The sequence below is a fragment of the Salarias fasciatus genome, chromosome 7, assembly GCF_902148845.1.
Source record: "Salarias fasciatus chromosome 7, fSalaFa1.1, whole genome shotgun sequence".
NCBI lineage: Eukaryota > Metazoa > Chordata > Actinopteri > Blenniiformes > Blenniidae > Salarias > Salarias fasciatus.
The window spans coordinates 25,512,579-25,535,100 of NC_043751.1; the positions used below are offsets into that span (position 1 = coordinate 25,512,579).

General features: G+C 44.6%; 1 protein-coding gene across 1 annotated transcript in view; it reads right to left on the bottom strand.

Annotated features, from left to right (window-relative positions):
• Positions 1-1,391: 1,391 nt before the first annotated feature.
• Positions 1,392-22,522, bottom strand: part of LOC115391337 (SITS-binding protein) — a 22,749-nt gene continuing 1,618 nt past the window's right edge. Inside the window, exons 2-10 of the mRNA XM_030095535.1 lie at positions 21,399-21,570; positions 11,868-12,078; positions 11,568-11,718; positions 9,298-9,495; positions 8,387-8,655; positions 8,165-8,301; positions 6,581-6,702; positions 3,801-3,980; positions 1,392-3,620 (exon numbers count right to left, since the gene is read on the bottom strand). Of these exons, the coding sequence (XP_029951395.1) occupies positions 3,447-3,620; positions 3,801-3,980; positions 6,581-6,702; positions 8,165-8,301; positions 8,387-8,655; positions 9,298-9,495; positions 11,568-11,718; positions 11,868-12,078; positions 21,399-21,570 (1,614 nt within the window). The 3' untranslated portion in view covers positions 1,392-3,446. The remainder of the gene's footprint in view (positions 3,621-3,800; positions 3,981-6,580; positions 6,703-8,164; positions 8,302-8,386; positions 8,656-9,297; positions 9,496-11,567; positions 11,719-11,867; positions 12,079-21,398; positions 21,571-22,522) is intronic.

The window sequence follows — 22,522 nt, forward strand, 5'->3', positions numbered from 1 at the left end:
CAGCTCTACTGGCGTACAGAGTGGACAACCCTCCCCATCAACACACACACACACACACACACACGCAAATTTCAGGAAAAAATACCTCAAACATTGACGACTTTGATTTGAGGAAATTCAGTGCAGGAAAAAAAAATCGGAGTGCAAATGTTTTTCTGGCAGACTTCATTAAATCCTTTTCGACTCCACACCACAGCTTTTTCTCTCTTTCATTGTTACTTCTCTGAAAAGGCAGCTGGAATTTTTCTGCCTGTGTTTCACCTCTCAAAGAGGTGAAACCAGAGCAAACTCATCTTTCAGCGATCATATCTGGTAACTTTTACATTCCTTAATGTCTTAAAAGTCATATTTTACAACAAAAATGGGCAAGTCAATGGAGCTTTATTCGGCTGAATTGGTTAATTGGGTGCGATTCTGGTGAGTTTTGTACTTTCTAAGTTATATTTCATATAGAGAGATTGATTTCAATTGCAAATGTGTTTTTGGAACAACTGTAGAGATGAAATTTAGTGTTTCGTTATGATCTTGATTTGTCAAACATGAGGCTCGAGGGCCAAAATCAGCTCCACTCTGGGATGCCAAACCACCAAGCAAATTGTAAAAATTTTCCAAAAAACAGATTTTTTTTGAAAAACCTTTTTTTTTTTTAAGTAGCAGACAACACATTGAGCAAACTATCATCCACCCCAAACTGTCCTGCTAAAATATATACATATATATATATTTATATATATAAATGAAACTGTCCTGCTGTGGGATCAAAGGAATACGAGCCAACTCGGTGACGTGAAGTAAGAAAATGTAAACTTTATTTTCATTCTACGTTCTCTGATTTACAGAAGAGAAAAACACTTTGTAATGGCACAGTCATCGTAATATGTACATTGCTGATAATGCAATAATCCGGACGCTCGCGCCGCCCGGATTTAAGAGTGGCATATTAAGGCACGTGGTTCGCTCAGTCTTTAGAGGGAAGGAATAAACACCACAAAGCTTTTCTCGCAGCTCGCATGTGAACATACCACAGCCTTCCACAAAGGCGTCACGAAGGCAGAAAAGCTCCTCGCTGTGGGAAATCACAGTTTATCCGTTGTACATTCTGCTTTAGGAGAGATTAAGACGTGAACGTGTTCACAACATAAGACATTTGGTGATCTGATAAGCTTCAATAGACCTGAGTGTTTGAGGTGATACAGTAAACTCGTTCGATCAAGGTTACACAATCAGTTCAGTGGTCTAAGTGAGAAATTTCCAGAGTCTGTATCATCACTGCTGGCCAGCCGCGGTCGTCTTGTTGTGAAGAACAAATTGATGACGAAGAGCACGACACAAATGTGTATATATATGTGTGTATATATATATATATATATATATATATATATATATATATATATATATCTATGGAGCAACATGGTGTAAAGATTGTTACAATTCTTCAGATTTTCAGTATAATCAGAAAAGTAATCAGCCGTCTGATTTACACCTCATTGGGTTAGAGCATTAGGTCAAACAACATGAGATACTAAACTACTGATGCTTCTCCGTGATTTAGAAAAGTCATTCCATGTTTTCAGTCATTTCTGCAAAGGACTCAATCAGTATTTTACTTTAATTCGAGAGCACTATGTGACTGTTGGTCTAATATTTGAAGAAAAAAGCCTTTTGGTCATTTTTCAGTTCGTTTTCATAAAGACATCGTACCACTTATGTGTCGTGAGCATTTTTCAAGAAGAAGATGGTTTAATTCCCCCTCCGAAAAAACAAATAAACTGGAAACTGCAAAAACGTCTTGGTGTGATTGATCAGACAATTCAAATATTTGTATCGTAATCCTAACAGTCGGACATCATCGGCAAATTTGCGATTAAAATTTCATTTGACATCCGTTAGGATCTGTAGAGAAAATAAACATTAGAAGCTACTTAGTGGCTTTTACTGAATTCTTATAAATAGGCACCAGAAGGTGTCATTAAGATTGGCTTTATGAAACTGGGCTGAATGTGGCCGCTTCACACAACGATCAGCAAACTCGCTGCTTGGTTTGAGTTCCATATCGACAAAACATATCGGTCTCCTGAAAAAGTTCCCAAATCAGCTTTTTTCCTCAAAAGTCAAGCTACTCATCGAAACGACCCTGTGCGGTATCATCTGGAAGCCTTTCTGGAGAACTTATTTTGACTCTTATGAAAGCATTTCAGCACATCGTCAGACAATTAGAAAAAAAAAAAAAAAAAAAAGAGCCACTCATTTAAAAGCCCTTGCTACAGCAGGTTAATAAGGATTCTAGTCTAAATTCAAATATATGCAGATAACAGTGGCTTGGCCTCAAGCTCACCTGGTGGTACAGTACTAAGGGACAGTAGAGATGTCCAACAGAGTGGTTCGCTCAGAAACGTCTCGACAAAACATGTGCTGTTGTGTCTGATCATTCAGGCTCCGTTCACACGACCTTTCAAGTGAAAAACACATTGTTCTTGCCTTTTCATTTTAGAAAATTTTCGCATTTACACTGCAGTGTAAAAATCATGTAATTAGCATGCAGTTCCCCTGATTCCATGGAAACGGCAAATTTTCAAAAATGCTGCATTTTTCCCCCATTCCCAAAGACACGGAGTCGAATTCGGAGCATTGTCACAAAGTTCCACTTTGGGGAGCCGTTTTCAGTGGCTCCGCCCACCATTGATCGTATTAACAAGACCCCTACAACCAAAGTTTGGACTGCTCACTTGAAAAGGTCGTGCAAACAGGGCTTCAGAAAGCAGTGAAGAACTGTAACTTGAGGTACATTCAAAAAAAAGAAAAACAAAAATTAGAAAACATCAGCTCTTCGACCTGATAAGTTCAAGTAAAAGCTATTCAAAAGATTCAACAAGACATCTGGTACCACGATGTAGCTTTCTGTGATCTGGTTTTCACGCAGCAAGCGATTCCCTCGAAAAAGCCCCTCCGAACATCCTCCTACATCTTCATTTGGTCTTCTTGAGAGATTCTGTGATTCTTTTAAGCAAACAAGGGTGGGGGGGGGGGGCTTGCTTTGTTCCTCCTTATCAAGAAAGCCAGCAGCAACTAAAAGTTTAAAGACTGTCGAAATGCAGTATGTAAACACACAGATTTCTCCGGAACTATACAACAAAAAATAAAATGAACAAACAAGCAAAATGGATTAACATGTCCGGAAACAAATCAGCCAAGAGGTAAAACCGATTAACATTTTTTTAAAAATTAAAAAAAAAAAAGAAGAGAAAAATCGTCACCAATGAAAAAAAAAAAATAATGATAATAATTTTGAACAGTAAAGTGCAAGTATAAAAAAAATCTTTCTACATATCATCTCAGGAGAACTCCTCAAGACGGGGTCAATGGTCTTTAGTGGAAAAGTGCAAGTTGAGAACAGCACGAGTATTTTAAACAATTCATTTCGACACAGTAACAGTAAGTCGCGTGACTCAGCTTCTCCGTAAGAAAACCGCCACCCGCTCCAGGGGAACGGCGTAGTCCTGCAGAAACGTCCCGCCATCGAACACCTGCCCGTTCTGGCTGTCCTGCCACTGGAAGCCCCCGTCGGGTAAATAAATATCCCTCTGCACCGCCCCCTTCTGCACCACTGGCGCCACCAGAACCTGCGCGCACACACACACACACACACAGAAGTTTGGTTAAAACACATCCGGACGACGCGGAGATCGGACGCCTAATTAGCAGGACGTCGGGTTACAGCCTGGGTTTTGATTCATACGCTATCGGAGACTGAATATATGAGACGCTGACGGGGGGAACTGGATCCCGTCTCATTAGGTCACCTCGTCTCCGATGAGGAACTGGTCATCGATGGTGAAGGTCATGGGGTCGCTGGGACTGAGCCACCACGTCGGCCTGTAGATGGGGTTTCCCGTCATCTGCCACTCCTCTGCGTACTTCTCTATCAGCGGCACCACGTCCCTCTGGTGCCTCGCGATGTAAAATCGAGTTAGGTTCAGCACCTGGCGGAGACAAGAATTATGAGCCCGCCATGTTCTCTGCTTTATCCAGAAGGATGGCAGTTAATACCAATAAATACACATGAATTCAGCAGTGTTAGAGGTTCTTAAAGAAACTGATGTGTTAACATTGTGCACACACCATAAATTAAAAGTCCAACAACAGGGATGTAAAACATGGGCCACAAAATGCTCCAATCCGGTCAAACCAGCAGGCCAATGGACATTTTTATCACGTATACTCATGATGATACAACAAAGAAAAGCTTTAACAGATAAAATTTGAAGGTTATTTTGGCAGTGTTTCAGTCCCGAGGCTGTATGTGGATCATAAATGAAAAAGTGTTTGACACCCCTGATCCACGTTGTTCCCTATGATATGACTCTATAAGAAACAGTGTCATCTGCAAATAGTCAAATTTACAAAATCAACTGGCAAAATCTAGGGAGTCAAGAGGAGGGAAAATGTTTTCCATCTATCCATCTCATAACATCTGCGCTCCAAAACGTCCACAGGATGACCACACAACACTACATCCACCTCTTTCTCCTCCTTACCTTACTGACCTCCACCACATCAACTCACCGGCTCCGCTCTCACACCTGGAACTTCCTCTCACCTGATGCCCAAATTATTCAATTATCGGATATTTCTAAAACTATATTTTTAAACAAGTGCAACAAGGTTCCTTGTAGCTCACAGTGCATTTGCCAAAAAAAACCCCCAAAAAAAACAGGGCTCTAATGACCTGGACTAGAAGATGAAATCAATCTTTTTAGAAAATAACAAACAGAACAAACATACCTTTTCAAGCTTTTCAACATCTTACGTAATAGATGTTTTGATTCTTATAGTATAGCTGTTAAAATCAAGAGTGTAGAGGGATGTGAACTCTGATTTTTTTGAGAGCTAAGAATAGCTAAGTGAGTCTGTGTAAAAGTACGCCCACGTTCAAGGACCACAGATGAGAAGAAAGCTGCCACATTTGGAATAAAAGACAACGCAGTTTCATTGAAAGCGTCACATTCAACATTTTTTCCTTCGATTCCTGAAATCTACTCAACTACAGTGAATTTAAATACAGAAAGCAGTAATCAACATGTGAAAGTGCCAAAAAAAAATCTTGAAAATTGAAAGTAACAAACCTCAACAGAAAGATCTGCCATGATTGAATGATGAGAGCCATATTGACAGATCCCCTGAAACATTTGTGCCATCTCTGCACCCAGACCGACGTTAACAGCAGTTTCATGTTGACTCCGTGGTTTTAACACTGTCCACGTCTTCTTCCCGTCTCCAAGCAGCCCCAGCATTCCTCCAAGGGTCACATCCTACTCACTGTCCCACGACAAAAACAAAACCCGACCGCATCTATAAAAAATGTATTTTCACGAGAACATTTGTAGGAATGAGCTTGAATCGCAGCCCGACTTTGAGTGGATCCGTCTCTAATTGAGAAGCCAGGCATGCGTGTGGTTTTGAGGCTTTATTGCTATTCGATTCCAGTGCGGCCGCCGCCGTGACCTGCCTGAGATGGACCGGAGTCTCGCACGTTCTGGAAATAAAGGTGCGCCGCTTTTCGAAAGAGTCATCTGTCGGGAGCGACGGCAGCGGCCTGCTCTCTCCGCCGAAATGTCTCCTGAGTCTCACTTCATCAGGGTTTATAAGATGAAGGCCATGCAAGAGACCAAAATGGAAAACATTGCTGCTGTCAAACGTCGGGCTGTCCAAAAGGCCTATTTTTATCTCTGTCACGCAACGCAAGTCACAACCAATATATTTCGCTGCCTCCGTCCGCTCCTAGTGGAAAAACCTGCAGCCGATCGCTCCCACTCTGTCACACTTGTCAATTACTCATGGAAATCTTAATTGCTACAATAAAATATTTTTCCAAGACTAGTTCTCAAATTCATTATCATTCCTGCCGAAGTGGCCCTCAAGAGTGAGAGCGAGCCATAAATCTAGAATAGGGATGGTAATTCGGAACAGATGGACTCTAAACCACAGGTGAAGGAGATGAGGGGAGGCGGGCGGGCGGGGGACAAAAAAAGCCTTTATCCTCTTTGGAAACATCAAGAGCTTCTCTGTTGGGGAACCTGAGCTCCGGTACCACACTGTCAAAAGTATCAATACCTTTCACCAGAGACTGAGGGCCTTGTTTTCCCGCAAGGCCGGGTGAATAGCACATTCTTCCCTTCCAGCGGAGAGGGACGGGGGTTCAGACCTGCCTCTCCTGCTGGGAGCCGGAGCCAGGTCTAAGTTTTCACGGATCAGGTCTCAGCGCTCCGCCAGCTCAACTGTGGGAACTTCTCAGCGCCGACCCTCCGAACTGAAAGGAGGCCGAGTCAAAAAAAAAAAACAAAAAAAAAAAAAACAACCTCTCTGACGTCTTTTTCATAAGCAGTCCGTGAAAAGGAAGGATAATCTTTCGCTCCCTTTCAGAACATCTAATTGGCAGCACTTCACTTGATATCTCCTCCTGCAAATCTTCACGAGTGAAAATCTTATTAACGGCTCCGCTATGTTCTCTGTTCTCACCCCGGCGATCGTATCGAAGGGAGATGACACGGCTTTTTAATCCGAGCCGGTTTGTTACGTGTACCTGATCCTCGCCGCAGACCCAGGGCGGCGTGTGGAAGCTGATAACGGGGAGAAACGCCGCGATCTCCAGCCAGCGGATGAACAGCTCCTCATCGGTGACCAGCTCCCCGGAGAGAGAGCCGCCTGGACAGAGGAAGAACACAAGATCCTGTTCAACATGTGACAATCCAGGCCCGTTTACACCATGTTTCCCTTTGGGAAGTGAAACTTTAGTTGCGTTTTAGGGTGTCCGTTAACACAACAAAAGTAGCGGGGGTCAATGAGAATTCTACTTTATTGAAAACAGCTGCCAAAGCACAATTTTATGAAAACAGTCAGACTCTGTCTCCATGGAAACGGAGGAAAAACACAACTTTTTAAAAATGTCCCAAATCTGTCTCTATGTAAACAGAGGAAAACTACACTTTTTTAAAATGCCGCTACTGTGGCCGTGGTAAATCTTAGTTCTGCGCACATGTCCAAACAAATGTTTATGCTCTCCCATTGTTAATGTTTAATGCACTATTGCTCTACATGAAAACAACATCATTTTCTGCATTTGTCACTTCCTTGAAAACAGACATCTTGTCATGTAAATGTGAACCTTTTCTGAAATGAAAATGTAAAAACAATGCGCTTTCACTTGAAACGTTGTTATATAAACCAGGCCAACCGTTTAAATGACAGAAAAATAATGTTAGCTGTGAGAATTGTGGGGAGTAAAACTGATTTACTTCAGTTCAGCAAGTTTATTTAAGAGGTGGAAAGAGTACAAAATGATGAAATTGTACTGGATTACAGAAAAAAATTGTATTGTTACAGAAGCAAGTACTCATATAGTATTAACGACATTCATCTTACTTCAATTTCACTTGTATGAGCAAAATTCGGTTTCAATTTATTAGTTTGGAATATTTGTGCTTAATGTCCAAAGTTCAGGTAAATAACGAAGCACACAAAAGTGAAAGTTTGGTTTGTAAATGTGAGGAATCAAGTAGGAATTTCCTCTGTTAACCCAATAAAGCAATTGGTGAGAAAGGTTCAGAACATGATGATCCAATAATTCAAATTATGATTGACAAAGATAAATGATTAAGCATAGATTAAACTACTTATCTGAAAAACGAACAAGTAAACTCAGTATGCTTCCTGTGTCTTTCAAACATCTCTGATATTAATAACACAATTCTTCCACAACAGGTTTCTGCTCAAGCATTTTCCGGTAAGACTGTTTTGAAGGTTAATTCCATGAGCAAAGTGTTCATGACTCTTTTTAGAGTTTAGAAATGAATAAATGAATAGAAATTAAAAAAAAAAAACCATGGAAATAAGTGCATATAAATGTATTTACATTATGTATTTATGCGGGGCCACTCAGTGGTGTAGTGTCGTGGTTAGCACATTCTTTGTGGAATTTGCATGTTCTCCCTGTGCAGAGGTGGGATTTCTGTCACAGTCCTGAAGCATTTGGCCAAATTTGCGACATGTGGGTGTGTTTGCTCTGTGATGTCCAGCCGATCTGTCCTGGCTGGACACGGCCATCGGCTCTGGACGGAGGAGCGAAACGCCGGCGCAGTGTGAAGATCGAGAGAGGCTGTCGTATTACCTACTGCATCAGGAATGAGGAAGTTGTATCCCAGCAGGCTGTGGTGCAGCAGGGAGGGAATGACGGCCCTCAGGCCCATCGGGCTCCAGTCCGACTCCAGGGGGGTCATCCTCACAAACAGCGGCTGGTGGCTGGACCTGAAGACACCAGGAGGACCGTTAAGAACAGAGCATCACTCCTCAGAAACGCTGGTTCCAGGAACGCTCAGATAAAAGGTTTCACCGTGTCCCCGCCGTCATGATGCTGGAGTCTCCGATCCTGGTGGCCAGGTCGGCCAGCAGGCTGATGTACTTGTCCCCGTCCAGAGCCTGCGGCGGCCGCAGAGCCTGCTCCTCGAACACGTTCCCCTCGCCCCCCTCCAGCGTGATGTACTCCATTCCTAGATGGGCCTGCAGGGATCCCACCCGGTCCAGGAACCAGCTCACCGCTCCCGGATTGGTGATGTTCAACTTCACACAAAACTTTCCTCTCCACTGACTCATCACCGGGATCTGCGGGACGCAAGGACGAAGGACACTGAAGGTTATCAAGAGATTAGTTCCCACCACCAACGTTAACATTAAGACTAATCAACAACCGCTGTTCCTCTGCTTCAGTGATCACAGCTTTTCTGGATTAGACCAGATTCACTCTGTTCTGCTTTGTATCAAACTGGAGAGAGCCTGCAATGTGAACTGAAAGTATCTAATTAAAAAAAAAAGCTTCAGCTCTGTTTACATGACAACATTTTTAAGTGAAAAGACAAAGCTTCAGTTGCGTTTTGGGTGCTGGGAGCCACTGAAAACGCAACGCAACTTCCTGAAAATGGCTCCCACTTCCGACTTCGTCTCCTTGGAGATGGCTCAATGCTGATGCACCACAGTTGTAGTAAATAGCTGTTCTGCACATGCTCAGTAGACGATCAATAACAAGGCCAGCCCCAGAGCGTCATGACTCCCAGTCCAGATTCTGTTATACTTGGTGGTTTTAGAGTTTACAGTCACTTTAACAACAATCCCGTGTGGTCGTCTGTCCATTCGAACCTTGATGTTCTCCCATTGTCAAAGTGTCTCTCGCTCTCTAATTTCATTTTTGTGTGTTCTTGGAAACAAAAATAGCCAATGGGACGGCAGCGCGCTCGTCTCAAGTCTCACCAGCTGTCCCTGAGGGGCTGAGGGGAGGCTGAGCCAGTAGGCCTCCGTGCCGTCCACCAGGGAGGTGTGGAACTGCGTGGTGTCCACGCCCAGGAAAGGGGACAGGGTGATGGAAATGTTAAGAAGCTTGACAAGTGGGAGGTCCCTGGTCAGTCTCTTGGACATCCCCCTCTTCCTGCTGTTGAGGTAGTCGTGGTCCTGCGGACACACACACACACACACACACACACACACAGAGACACACGGCAGCGTTGACGTGGGCATGTGTGCGCGCACGAGGCCGTCACGGTGTGACCTCCGGCAGAACCGTTTGACATATACTCTAATCCTCCAGGATTTACATGCTGAAGTCAAACAGAGATTTCTACATTACATAACCGCGGAACAAAACCTCCCAACAATATAAGGAGTGACCTTAAGAGGTGACATATCTGAGGGAAGAAAGAGTAAGTTACTGCATATCGTGTCATTTTTCAAATTTTTTCCCGCAAACTTATTAGACCAGGACAGATTTCTATCATACATTAGCAAATGATACTCGACGTTTTGTTAGTGATAGTTCAAAAAACATAACAAACTCATTAATAACCAACTTTTCCAGTGGAAGCGAGCCATTTCTTACTAATATGGAAAGTGGAAAAGAAGGTTCACGGTGTGTGTGTGTGTGTGTGTGTGTGTGTGCATGTGCGTGTGTGTGTGTGTGTGTCATAATTTATGAATACTTGTAAAACTGCAGTGAAAGAGAGGATCATTGTTGCCACTCACACTTGCACAGAGCCTCACACTTCACAGACAGCTTCACTTCCATAAGTTTCCGAGTGCCTGACTGGTTCTTTATAGCAGTGACTGGAGGGGGGGTGAAGTGATGCAGAGCCAAAAAAACTGCCGCTTAATCTCTTTGGTGAAGCACAAAAAGGAAAAAAAAAAAAAAAAAACAGGAGATCCTGGCTAAAGGAAAATCTGATTCCCCATCCATCAAGTGACGTGTGTTTTCTCCGCCTCGCTTTGTCCTTTCACACCTACCAAACTGGAAATGGGAACATACTGTTACCATTGTGTTGTGTGTATACACAGAGAAAGGCCTGAGTTTATGTGAAACTCCCGTTGCTTTTCCTGGTGTTGGGATGGCGGGATCACCTGCTCCGGGCAGCTTTGGCTCGGATCGCCTCGATCCCGACACGCCCAGCGACTCCGCCGTCCTGCGGCTGCCGCACTCCGAGCAACCCGAGATCTACCAGGAGAGGCTCTGTTTGTCTTCTCGACTATATTTGTTTTGTAATGGAACATCAGCAGGTGTTGACGCGGATCCTCTCCGCTGCGGTCTCGTTTCCATGCGGTCCGCAATAACATTCGGGCTGAGTTCCAGGACAAATGTAAAGGAATAACAACAGAAACGAGGCGGGAGGCGAAAACCTTCTGTTTTGAAGTTTATCAGCGCGTTCATCTCTGAGACTAATATGGAACGTAGCAGCTTTAGGACATAAGTCAGATTTTGTCCTGCTGGTATGTTCTGCTCCGTTCTGCAATTTTTCAAACATGAAGGCGATGGGCCCGAAACCATAATTTTCCCTGCGTTGTGACATTTCAGTGAACCTGTCCTCCCTCCTCCGTCTCCCCGCCTGTCTCCAGCGCTCTGCAGATTCACTTAAGGAAACTCTTTCATCTCTACGCCTGACCAGCTCTGAGCCTCTGACCGCTGAACCTTCACCGGCTTCAGCAGTCGGACAGGAGGATTACGAGAATCTGTGAGAAATGACCAAAGAAAGACGGAACGAGAATAATACTCATGAAAAAAATAAAATAAAACTCCCAGCAAATCAGATATGAATCACATATCCAGTCACTGCATGATATAAACTTTAATGGGGGAAAGTAGAAGTATCTTTACGCGAGATGATAAATAAACCTGACGGGTCTTAAAATACAAACTACGGAGGCCCCATTTAATGGCCTCCTACGTGGGGACCTTGTATTTTGGTAGAATGTACATAATGTAAAAAGAAAAATGTGAAAATATGCAGCGACATACTACGGTTTGAAGAGAGAAATCTGTGGTGGTCGTCATTTTTTCCCCTGTGTAAACCGTCTGCTGTGAGGAATGAAAGAAGTCCCTTTGAAGAGAAAGTGTGAGCATTATGTTCCCTTTTGAATTCAGCTGTATTTTCAAGTGAAAAGACAAACATTAGTTGTGTTTCCATGACAACGGTGCTTGGAATTACTGAATCCATCCATCCATCCATCCATCCCTCCATCCGTCCAGGTGTGTGTACCATGTCAGAGAGGAGGGTGGTGGAATGTTCGTTGAGGCTGATGACTCCCTCCCCGAGCTGATGTCTCCTCAGGCGATTGGAGAAGGTCCTCAGCTCCCTCTCCACCTTCGGCCCCGAATCCACGCTGGAGAGCAGCTTCCAGAACGGCAGCCTGCGGACGGACAGATGGCGTTTCAAATTCACGTCTGTCCCACAAAATGAATGCGTGATTTCTGGTATTTTGTCCAAGAACTGAAGCGGAGAAAACTCTAGTCTCCTCTAGTCCACTTTATTGAACTTTATTATCGAGGCTGAACTGACCACAGGGCCTTCATGCTGGGCAGCTCCCTGCTGTGCTCGGAGGAGAGCTGTCGCACCGCTTCCTGGTGAGCCGCTCTTATGTTGTGGGCCACACACACTGTGTACTGCAGCGGGAGACGCTCCATACTAGGCAGTGACTGCAGGCAGAACTGCTGTCTGCTGTCCAGGCCGAGCTGCAGGGGAATATCTGGAGAGACCAGCACGGCGACACCTGCGTGGGAGAAGACGCTTGTTTATCGCATGCTTGTTACAATGGCGCTCGTCGGGATGCACAGATAGCATAATATGAACTCTGTCAGGACTCGAAACCCGGGAGTGACGGGGTAGAGACGGAGAGACGGTCCATCACGGATTCCACTTATATGACATAGTGCGCAAGTGTTACTGAGACCGGGACGAGTGTGACGAATAGTGTTGTAGGAGGCAGAGTGTAGGCAGTGTCAGCTGATATTGCTTCCACTCAGATGGAAGAAAAACACTCCCTAGAATGAGATATAGCAGTATGCGGCCGGATGAGTTTCCCTGGGACCGCTGGCAGCTTCTCAGTAGGTAGGTTACACTGCACAGCAGCGACCCGAGAGTCAGGTAACTCAGTCAAACACAACCTGTTTTCACTTCTTCTGAGTTAAATCTCAGCCTCCCCTTCATGAAAATCTGGTTGCAACAGTCAGATTTACCTCCTGAAATCTCCTTAAAGCTCCAGTCTGATCCGGCCGTGCACGCTGCGCGCACGCAGAAGGTGTGTGAAATGATGAGATTACGAGAAGCAGAAAATTGTGTCCGCAGATGTAGCTGCCCTGCAAGGAATGCCCCGTCCCTCTCATGTTACCCCCTCCCTCACCACGTCTCCGGCTTTAACTACCTTCCCTTCCTCCCCGCTGCGGCTGCCAAAACGGACGCCACCTTCCATCTTCCCTTCAGAGTCCGCTTGGATTTTTTTTTTTTTTCTCACAATGTCCTCAAAGTGGTCAGCTCGGGATTTGGGATTGGGAGCCGATCAGAGATTAGACAGTCTGAGAACCCGACGGGAGCTTGGCCCGCCTCGTCCCGCTCTCTGATCTCAATGGACTTACTGTTCTCATGCGGGCAGGGTACTCATGTACCAGTTTATAATCAGATTAATAGTCTCAAAGATCACTACCTAAGCACCGCATTAAAGCCCCGCGAAGAGCCGTCAACCTCGGGGCGATTCTCACGTGTTTGCAACGGATAATGTCAAAGAGATACTGGTAACACCTCAGCTGCCTCTCACAAGGTATTGGATCACCAGCCCACTGCTTGTTACACATTCACACAGCACACATGAATGGAGATTTATTATTGTTATTATTATCATTATTATATGTTAGTTCTTTAAAAGACACCCACCACTCGTATATGTAAACGTAACATTTTAATAAGGTCTTATACTTCATAAATGCCAATTACACAATCAAATTTCTTTAAAGTGACTTAAACACAAGCTTAATCTGACATATTTCACCTTCACTAGATTTCTCAAGATGGGCTCTAATCTCCCTTATTACTTTACTATACAACAATGTTGTATTTAAAAAAAAAAAAAAAAAAAACAACTATTGAGTTTATTCGGATGTATGCTTTGAAACAGGTAAGCAGTACATTTATCTGTTCAAGCTTTTTTTAAGATAAATGCATCAATCACATGGTAACTGGTGATTTGATGATTGCAAAGAGATCAAATGCTCTCACCTTTATCATAATATAAGAAACACTAACACACATTTCAATAATGAGCACACCTGTTGTAGCATTTCTTTCACTTCACCCTTATTTGATTAAAATATGCTCACTTTCCTGACAAACTGTCACCATAAAATGCACAGACATCACAAAAACAGTCAAGTCTGAGGTCGAATCAGAACTGTGCTGTGAGAACTGCTGCTTTTCTTGAACGGTACTCAACTGAAAGGACTTTAGGTTCAGAGTCTTCTCAAAAACCACAACTACAGAGCCAGTGAAAATAAAATGTCAGCAGGAACAAATACACAGATCATGCAGTCTGGAAATTGTGGATGTGCCCAGTATCACAGCTTATGATTTAAAAAGTAGAAAAATAGATAACATGAGTCTGAGAGAGAGGATAATAGGTAATAGGTAATAATAGATGATAGGTGTGAATAATAATAACTGTAATGCTTTAAAAGTATCAATAAAGTATCAGGAAAAGTGAAGAAGTATCAGAAAGAAATGTGCAAAAATAACTGTAATAGTTAAAAAGTATCCACCTAGATACTGCAACACTGAAAAAGTATCAATAAAGTTTCAGTGAATGTATAAAGATATCAATAAAGTACCAGTAAAAATAAAAAAAAGTATCAATATATTGCAATAATGCATGCAATAATTGTGAATACAAATGTCAACAAAGTAGCAGTAATAGTAAGTTTGCAGTAGGGGTGAGTGTGTATGTGAGTAAAAGTCCAACTAGAAACGTCTTGATATAGTTTTGTGTCTGTAATCCCAGCGATGCAGGACAAGCTATACACCGGAAATCAGACAAAAGAAAAACAATGAGATTAAAGTTAATAGGATAAGAATTTATGGACTTCGTCTATTACAGAGACTGGCACACAAAATTAGCACCTACAATGATGAGTAAACTTTTATTTTATAATTAAATTGACTTTTGCTTGAACATATTCAAGTAGTTGCACTCTAGTACAACTTGGCTCGTCTCTGATTTCCAGTTTATTTATGCATTTTATGTGACTTAACATACAACATGATAATATTTCCAAGATAAGTCTGTGAAAGTCTGTGATTTAGGGCTCATGTGAGTGAAAATACCATCAGTTCAAATGTGTTTCCAGTCAAAGAAAGATGCTATGAAACCAAACCGTACAGTAGCATGGCGTACGGCGGGGCAGAAAGTGGGGCAGCGAGGGAAACGCTCCGGCTTTATGGGAGGATGGAAGAGGAATGCAGGCAGTGGAAATAGAGGCAACGGGAGAACACCAGACACCGAGCAGCCTTCGCAGAATGATGTGCAGATACAGCAAGCTGCAAACAAAGTGCACACGGGGTGGAAAGTGGAGTTTAGGTTTGCAAGCATGACTTCTTGAGTCATATTTAATTTTTATGGGAAATGACACTGCGGAGCCTCAAGGAAACGGGCCGGCCGGCTCCAAGAACCGCTCTACCTATTATTCCATTTCTGATTAACCGTGCAGATTTGAAACTTGACTTTTCTACATTCTCCTCTGGGTGTTTACACAAGTCTGGTCCGAGCACTCTGCGTGGACCAACAGCGCATTTTCAGCGAGCTCAGGAGCTCCGAGCGCTCGATATGTGACACATACACAAACCGTATCTCTGCAGGAGGAACCGCCGGCGGCGGCTGCAGGGAGCGAGGCCGTCTCTCCGGCTGCAGTCTAGGTGCGGCGCCCAGACGCGGGAGAGGAAACGAGGGGAGAGCGCTATTTTTAGAACAATTTCTTAAAAATTCCAAGCTTCCCGTAAAATATTTTCCACAAGCTCTCATAAGTGAAATTACACGGCTGACTTGAGCGTATCCCCCTCACCTTCCAAGAGCTGCGGCCAAGCCGCAGACGGACGGACTTTACTGGACACATCTGAATGGTTTCACACACGCACACACACACACACACTCACACACACCGCACGCCAACACGCAGGTACACACGCGTCCCCTCACACATTCACACTCACTTTCCCTAATGGGGAGCTGTGGACTTCCAAGAAAAGCAGAGGAGAGCTTATAGGACCGTAAAGCTTCTGCACTTCCTCTTGCCCGGGCCGAGCGGAGCGGGGAGGTGGCAGCGGAGGTGACCCCGTGCACCTTCCCCGGGGTCAGCGGCGTTTTAATGTGGCGTCTCGGCTGTCTCCCTGCCGCTGCGCGCCAGATGGGCCGCTCTACCTGTCATATTTACACTGTTATTTATGACGCCAGTGTGCGCCCGCAGACCTGACCGAGCTTCTAAAAATGCGCATTCGAACGCCGACCTGCGTGTGTGAGAGTGCGTGAGTGTTCAGGCATGTACTTCCTTAACAATGGAAATTTCGTTTCTGTGCCCAACCTCAAGAAATTGATGGCCACGGAGCTGGGATCGTGCCACGGTAGTAAATTTCCAATCCCACTTATTGAAAAAATAATGAAACACTAAAGAGACTTTCTCTGCTCTCCTCCTGTCATCAATCAGCTTTATTGTGTCGAGCGTGAGGCTCCGTGTTCGGCGCAGAAATCACGAGGAGAGACGTGTCCCTGTTTCTGATAATAAATCAGACCAGACGACTCCAGATCAAAATACCTGATAGCTTACATAATTCAAGAAAGAACAAGAAAGGCTTGATTGATCATTTTCTTGGCTCTGAGCTGATGAGGTTCAAATAATGTTCATATTAGGAAATGTTCACTGGAAGCGGGAGGTGATGGAGGTCATGATGCAAACTGAAGCCGTTCCCCTGATCCATTCGCATCCATCCAGCCGGACTCGAACCAGACGGTCTACTGTGAGGCAACAGTTCTAACCACTGCACCCCTATGCAGCCTGAACAATATTCCAAATGAGTTGAAAGAGCAGTCAGTCTGGAATTATCCAATCAGAACGCTTACTGGAGGCCAGGATTAGGATTAATCTTAAACTTTTCTGTTTGGTGGAGTTTCTATTTCTGACTGGTTCAATGAAGCATTTTCTAGTGAAGCTGCTGAAGGTTTAGACTGTTTCTTTATTACACTCTGTAGACATTTATATTTCACTGTTATATTCCTCTGACACCAATGAACAGAAGAAAGTCTCCTCCTCTGAGTCTCTTATGTGCTGACGAGCACTGGATGCTGGTGACTTTCCTCATTTGGAAAAGTTAGCAAAACGTACCTCTTACCTAAAAAAAAACAATAGTTTTCAGAAAACAAAAAAATTTCCCTGCACTCCCACAGTCCAAAACATTGTGCATAATATATTTATCTTAAATTGTAGCAGGGAATTAATCTTTTAGACTGCACCATATCTGTATTTCAAATTCTAATTACCATAACCTGCCTACACATCCTCTGATATCCTATATCTCCACTATTCATTTTTCTGCAATTCCACAGCTACATTTACAGAGTTTTTTTTTGGTCTTTTTTAATGATAGCGTCCTGTTTCCCATGCCCTGTCCTTGATGGAAAGTGTCGGGAGGTCGACCCGTGGAGAATTTTGCGGGGTGATTTTCAAACAGTAGCTCTCTCCGACGGGGGGGATGACAGCTCGCCTCTGACAAAGCTTCGCTTGGCCAAGTGAGCAATTCTCGGAGCGTTTCGCGTCTGACTTGTCCCGGAGCGGCGAGGTTCGGGGGCAGCTGCGCGGCGACCTCTCGGGTGACCTATTAAGCAACTCGCGCGAGTATTCTGGGGCGGCTTGTTTTTACCTCAACGGCAAAGCTCTGATTTCAGCTCACATCCAGCTCCTCCACCTCGGTTGGTATAAACACAATGTAAATACTCCACGAGTGGGGAGAAGAACACAAGTAAGATGCACCTAGAGGCCACCGTGTTTGTGCGGTCTATTTTTATTCGACGCTGAAAGAAGCTGGTATAATTAGCGTGTGTTGGCGGCCTGCGGCCGCGGTCTTGGTTCGGAGGACGATTTTCAGCAGCGGCTTCACTCGTCGGCGATCAGTCCGTCTGCGGGTCTGTCAGCGTTGTGATTTCGAGGTCAGTTAGTCACAATCTCACAGACGAGAGCCTCGCGACCGCCGAGTCCGCAGGCGAGCAGATTCACCAAACGTCCGGACCTGCAAAGCTCGCCTCTCTCATCGCATACTCTCTAATTTACACCGAATTATCGCACATTTTAAAATATAACAAAAGTCCTTTGAGAATATATGATGAATATATATATTTTTGCAAAATGTAACAATTACTATAGAAAATTCTCACAATATCAACCCTTGTGGGCCGATTTCAGGCCCGCAGGCCTTATGTTTGATACCCCTGGTTTAGAACCGCTAACCTAAAACATGTTTATTTTTCTAAACTGCCTTCAGGAGTGCGATTCTTCCTTTGAATAACCTTGTGTACAGTAATGACAATAGGCTGGTATCGTATTGTTCCAGATTAATTAACAATGTGTGAACGAGAAAATCAAAATCCTTCAGCCTTTAATTGCTTTCTGATTTTGTGCTCGACTGCTTGCCTCTGAGATGCCGAGCAACAAGGAGAGGCAGAGAAACATCATCCCATGTGGAAAGACTGAGTCACGAGCAGAAATAAAGACAAAGGAGGTCAGAAAAAAAAAAAAATGACGGTAAAATGAAAAATGGTGAAACCACAGGCGAGTGAGTGCAGCACGCATGTGTGGTCTGCTTTAAGACTTTCAGACAATATCTCCAAACTGTGATGCTCACGTCAAAAATGAAAAAAGAAGATAAAGTAGCAAAGTTTCAAACATTATCTCGTCCAAGGCGATATTTCTAAAGACGGACGAGAAGATTTATTTGTCTGACAAAGAATCTGCTTGCAGGTCGTGGAGTCTTTCCAGCAAAAAAAAACTGATACTCCCATTACAAAAATATCCGAATGGAAAAACTTGTAAAAACTATATTTGCAGAAGGAAAATCTGCTCGTTTTAAGCCAACATCACAAATGGATGTAATACATGATCGACGTTTAGGAAGCAAACTTAAATGCATTAACTGAAGTTTCACGACGTAATGTTTGCTTTACTCGCAGAGGAAGTCTTGCAGTTGCTGTGATCTTTTTCTCCCTATGCATCAGTGGAACTCATGTCCTGGATCCACGTTTCTGCAGCAGATTTAGGAAGTGAGCCTCACCGTGGGTGGCCCACAAGAAAAATGTGATTAAACAAAATCTGCCAAATCTCCTCTGATGAGCAGCTTTTCTCTCCTGCTTTGATTTCAAATGTCATATTTCCAGATATTTCACCACGAAACATATTTTTAAGAACAAGAAATCTTTTTTTTTTTTTTCTTTTGGCAGATATTAAGAATATACTTTTTTGGTTCAGTGTTGTGTATTTCATCTCCATCAATCCACCCGTTTTTAGAACAAACAATCCAACAGTTTCTGATGCTTCCCTGTAGTTTCTACATGACTGCTTGCTACAGTCGCAGGTGAAACTGCTCCCCGTTCGTGGGGTTGAGTCGGTGTAGGAGTGGGCTTAAGGACACTTCAACATGTCTTCGGAGCAGGATGTGACTTCAGTGATATTGAATCTCTTCTTAGCAGCCCGGTTGTTTTTGTATGGATAAAGACAGGTGGGGCCGTGGCGGCCTCCTCCAGTTGGCAGCGCTCTCAGATGACACTCGGCTGCACGTCTGCATATATCTCCTCTCCGGTCTCTCCGGTTCACTTCCTACCTTTTATTCATTCTACACTTTATGCGTCTCTTCCTGATCTGCTCGCACAGACTCCGCCGCTTCGTCTTTCAGTCTTGATCTTTAACCGCTCACCCCCCCCCCCCACCCCCGGCCCCGGCCCCGTCCCCGGAGGTGTCTTAGATTAGTAACGTCAGCTCCTCTGTGCCGACCCCATTCGTAATATCCTCTCATGACTAACTAGAGTCAGTGCGGACAGGTCCCAAAGTATCGCCGAAAGACCGAGGACGGTCAACGGGTTCGAACTGTGCAGCATTACCGAAAATCCACAATGTGAAGAAGAATTAAAGTGGCACCATCTCTGAAAAACCACGAGCAAGGTTCAACCAAACGTTTTATGATGACTGAACTACTGCCCTTCCTGCGTCTGCTTTTAGGAAAAACACCCACAGCACTTCTCATTTTGTCATCCGGATGAAAATCTGCAAAGTGGGATCTTTCACCTCATTAGCCTCAGCTCGCCTGCAGACCCCATCAACGTTGAATAACAAGATTTAGACTGTGCATCAAGTAGATGGTTTCAGTTACAGCAACTGTAATAATAATTAATAATGTGATTATGCAATTTCAATGTGATCTTTTTGTGCTTCCTCCATAAAATCTGCACTAATAGTTAATCCGCCCCACGGCGACGACACGGGTTCCTGTTCAGCCCATAAATGGAAGCTTTGTGTAATCAGTGGAGCATTAACGCATTCATTTCAGGACAAGCAGACATGTTTAATTCTGTGTGATCAAATTCGTAAAAAAAACAAACAAACAAAAAAAAAACATTGATGACAAAACCCAGAAAACCTCAGCACACCTTCAACTGGAATGTAAAAACATGTTTTGTGTTTTAGAGGCCGAACAAACACATCCTTGAACTTCAACGCAGAACATCATTTCAGGTTCGCTGATCGCGCTGCGGCAGACGTCGCTGAGAATCGGCTTGCTATGTTTGGGCCTGTGAAGAGTGTGTGTGTCTGCGAGCCGTTACCTGGCAACATTCAAACATTTGTTCTCATTGGGATCCCATCCTATGTGTGTGTGTATGTGTGTGTCTGTGTGTGTGTGTGTGTCTGTGTCTGTGTGTGTGTGCGTGTTCACAACAAAGGTTTTCATAGTCCCGATAATTACTGCTCTCCTCTCACAAGGTGAAAAAGGGATTTAAGTCATGTGACCGTCCGTTAAGCCAGCCACCGTTATGTAACGTCCGAAAATGTGTTTGCAGCCATGTGTACATTTGTTTCTGTCAGCATGTGAATAAGTGTGTGTGTGTCTGTGTGTCTGTGTGTGTGTGTGTGTGTGTGTGTGTGAGTGTGTGTGCCGTGTTGCTACTGCTGGCAATCAACAAACTCACACGATTATCGTGATTATTTTCTGGATCACCTCACTGACTGATGGATGTCAGAATACGACTCCAAACGTAGAGATTATTGCTTGAACAGGAACAGGAATTGTGAATTTGCCTCCTTTTCAATCAAAATCTTTTAAAGTTTGCTTCAAAGCGACTTGAGAGTCCGACGTTCCCGAGGTTTACTGCAACACACAAACACACACGCACACGCACACACACACAGACGACACACGTTCCTCATCAGTCACATTAACCGTTCACATCCGCAAACCCCTCCACCCACATGCCCACCCCCCCGCTTTGCCCCCGGGATAAAATCTAACACCCCCAAAATAGCCTGTTGGGTTATAAGAGTCAGCAGGGCCCTCGTCCAACCTGCACTTTTAATAGTACAAAAGGCAATTAGGCCGGCATCCCCAAGAGTTAATTCAAGATGCTAAAGGTGGTTCGCTTCCCTTTGTTGCCTTAATCTCTAAATTAATAAAGCGAGACGCCACAGACGGCGTCGGGTTCCCGTCTATTTGCGGGCGGGCGGGCCGGCCCCGTCCGGAGCGTTTGGGGGCTGCCGCTTCGCCGGGAGCCGTTCGTCTCGGCCCGAACACAAACAAACAGTTGCGTGAGAGGTGGCGAAGGGCAAGACAACACAACAACATCCACAGGGCTTCCCCCACGCCCGGGGATTCACGCCACACATTGTATAGCCGCCGGCGACCGGCTCGGATTTCCACAGTCCCCGTTCTTACCCCCTGCACCCAGAGCGAGCGAGCGCGCGCCGACAGCTGACCCCTCCGACAACGCCGCCGCTCTACGCCGACGGATCGCGGCGCTCTTACCCGACGAGCCCAGGAAGTAGCGCTCCAGGGCAGAGCCGAACCCGGACGGGTTGTCCTTCAGGTCGCTGACCACGAACGGCTGCATGGTGGCGTTCTGATCGTTGATGGGCCAGGTCTGACCCCGGACGCTGGCGCCGCCGTACCAGGACACGTTGGTCATGGAGAAGCAGTCCTGAAAGGAAACGCACGCAAACATACGTGCAGACACACAAAAGGAAGAGCGTGAGCGACAAGAACGGTGTGCAGAGGAGACGATGCCAAATGCATGGATGAGCTCGGCTCCGGTGTTTACACAGCCACGGTTTCAAGAGAAAACACAAAACTTTCATTTTGTTTTGATGTCTGCTTTCACCATGATCGGAGCCACTGAAAACACACGTTTGTGGAAATACTTAGTCCCTTTCTTCTTTTCTGGAGTAGATTGTGTTTTTTCTTCTTGGACATAGAGAGTTAAAAATAAACCAGTCAATTTCCTTGCTGATTCTTAACAAAAGCTGATTCTGATTCTGATTCTGAAAATGTCACTTTCTAGAAGAACTCCAGCTCAGTCTGTAGGAAACAGCAAAACCTCTGCGACTGCACATGAAACAGCACGACCGTAGGAATACTTCTTCTGCTCATGTATGAGAAGACAGACAATAACAGTGACCAGAGCATCATGGTTCCCGATCCTTATTCTCCTGGACTTGGTGATTTCAGAGCTGACAGTCCAACCAGGATGAATTTACTCAAAAATCACAAAACAACGCGTTTTCACTCGAAATGCAGAAAGCGTGTGCTTCCTCCGGAGAACACTTCCCATGCGTCTTTAGCTCAGCCTGGAAGCTGCTTCAGTCTGGGCTCTGTTCAGCAGTTACACAAACAGGTGCCCGGCGGTCACCTGAGAGGCGTCAAGCCGGATTTTTGGATAAAATTAAAAAAAAACAAAAAGAAAAAAACACTTTGGTTTGGAAAGATTTCCTCTGAGCAATCGCAGCCACATGTCATGGAGTTACAGCCAGGAATGTTCCATTGGGGACAGATTAACCTCCCCAAACATCCCAACAGTTAAATGCCTTTGATAATTAAGCTGGGGGGGCAGTGTGTGTGTGTGTGTGTGTGTGTGTGTGTGTGTGGGGGGGGGG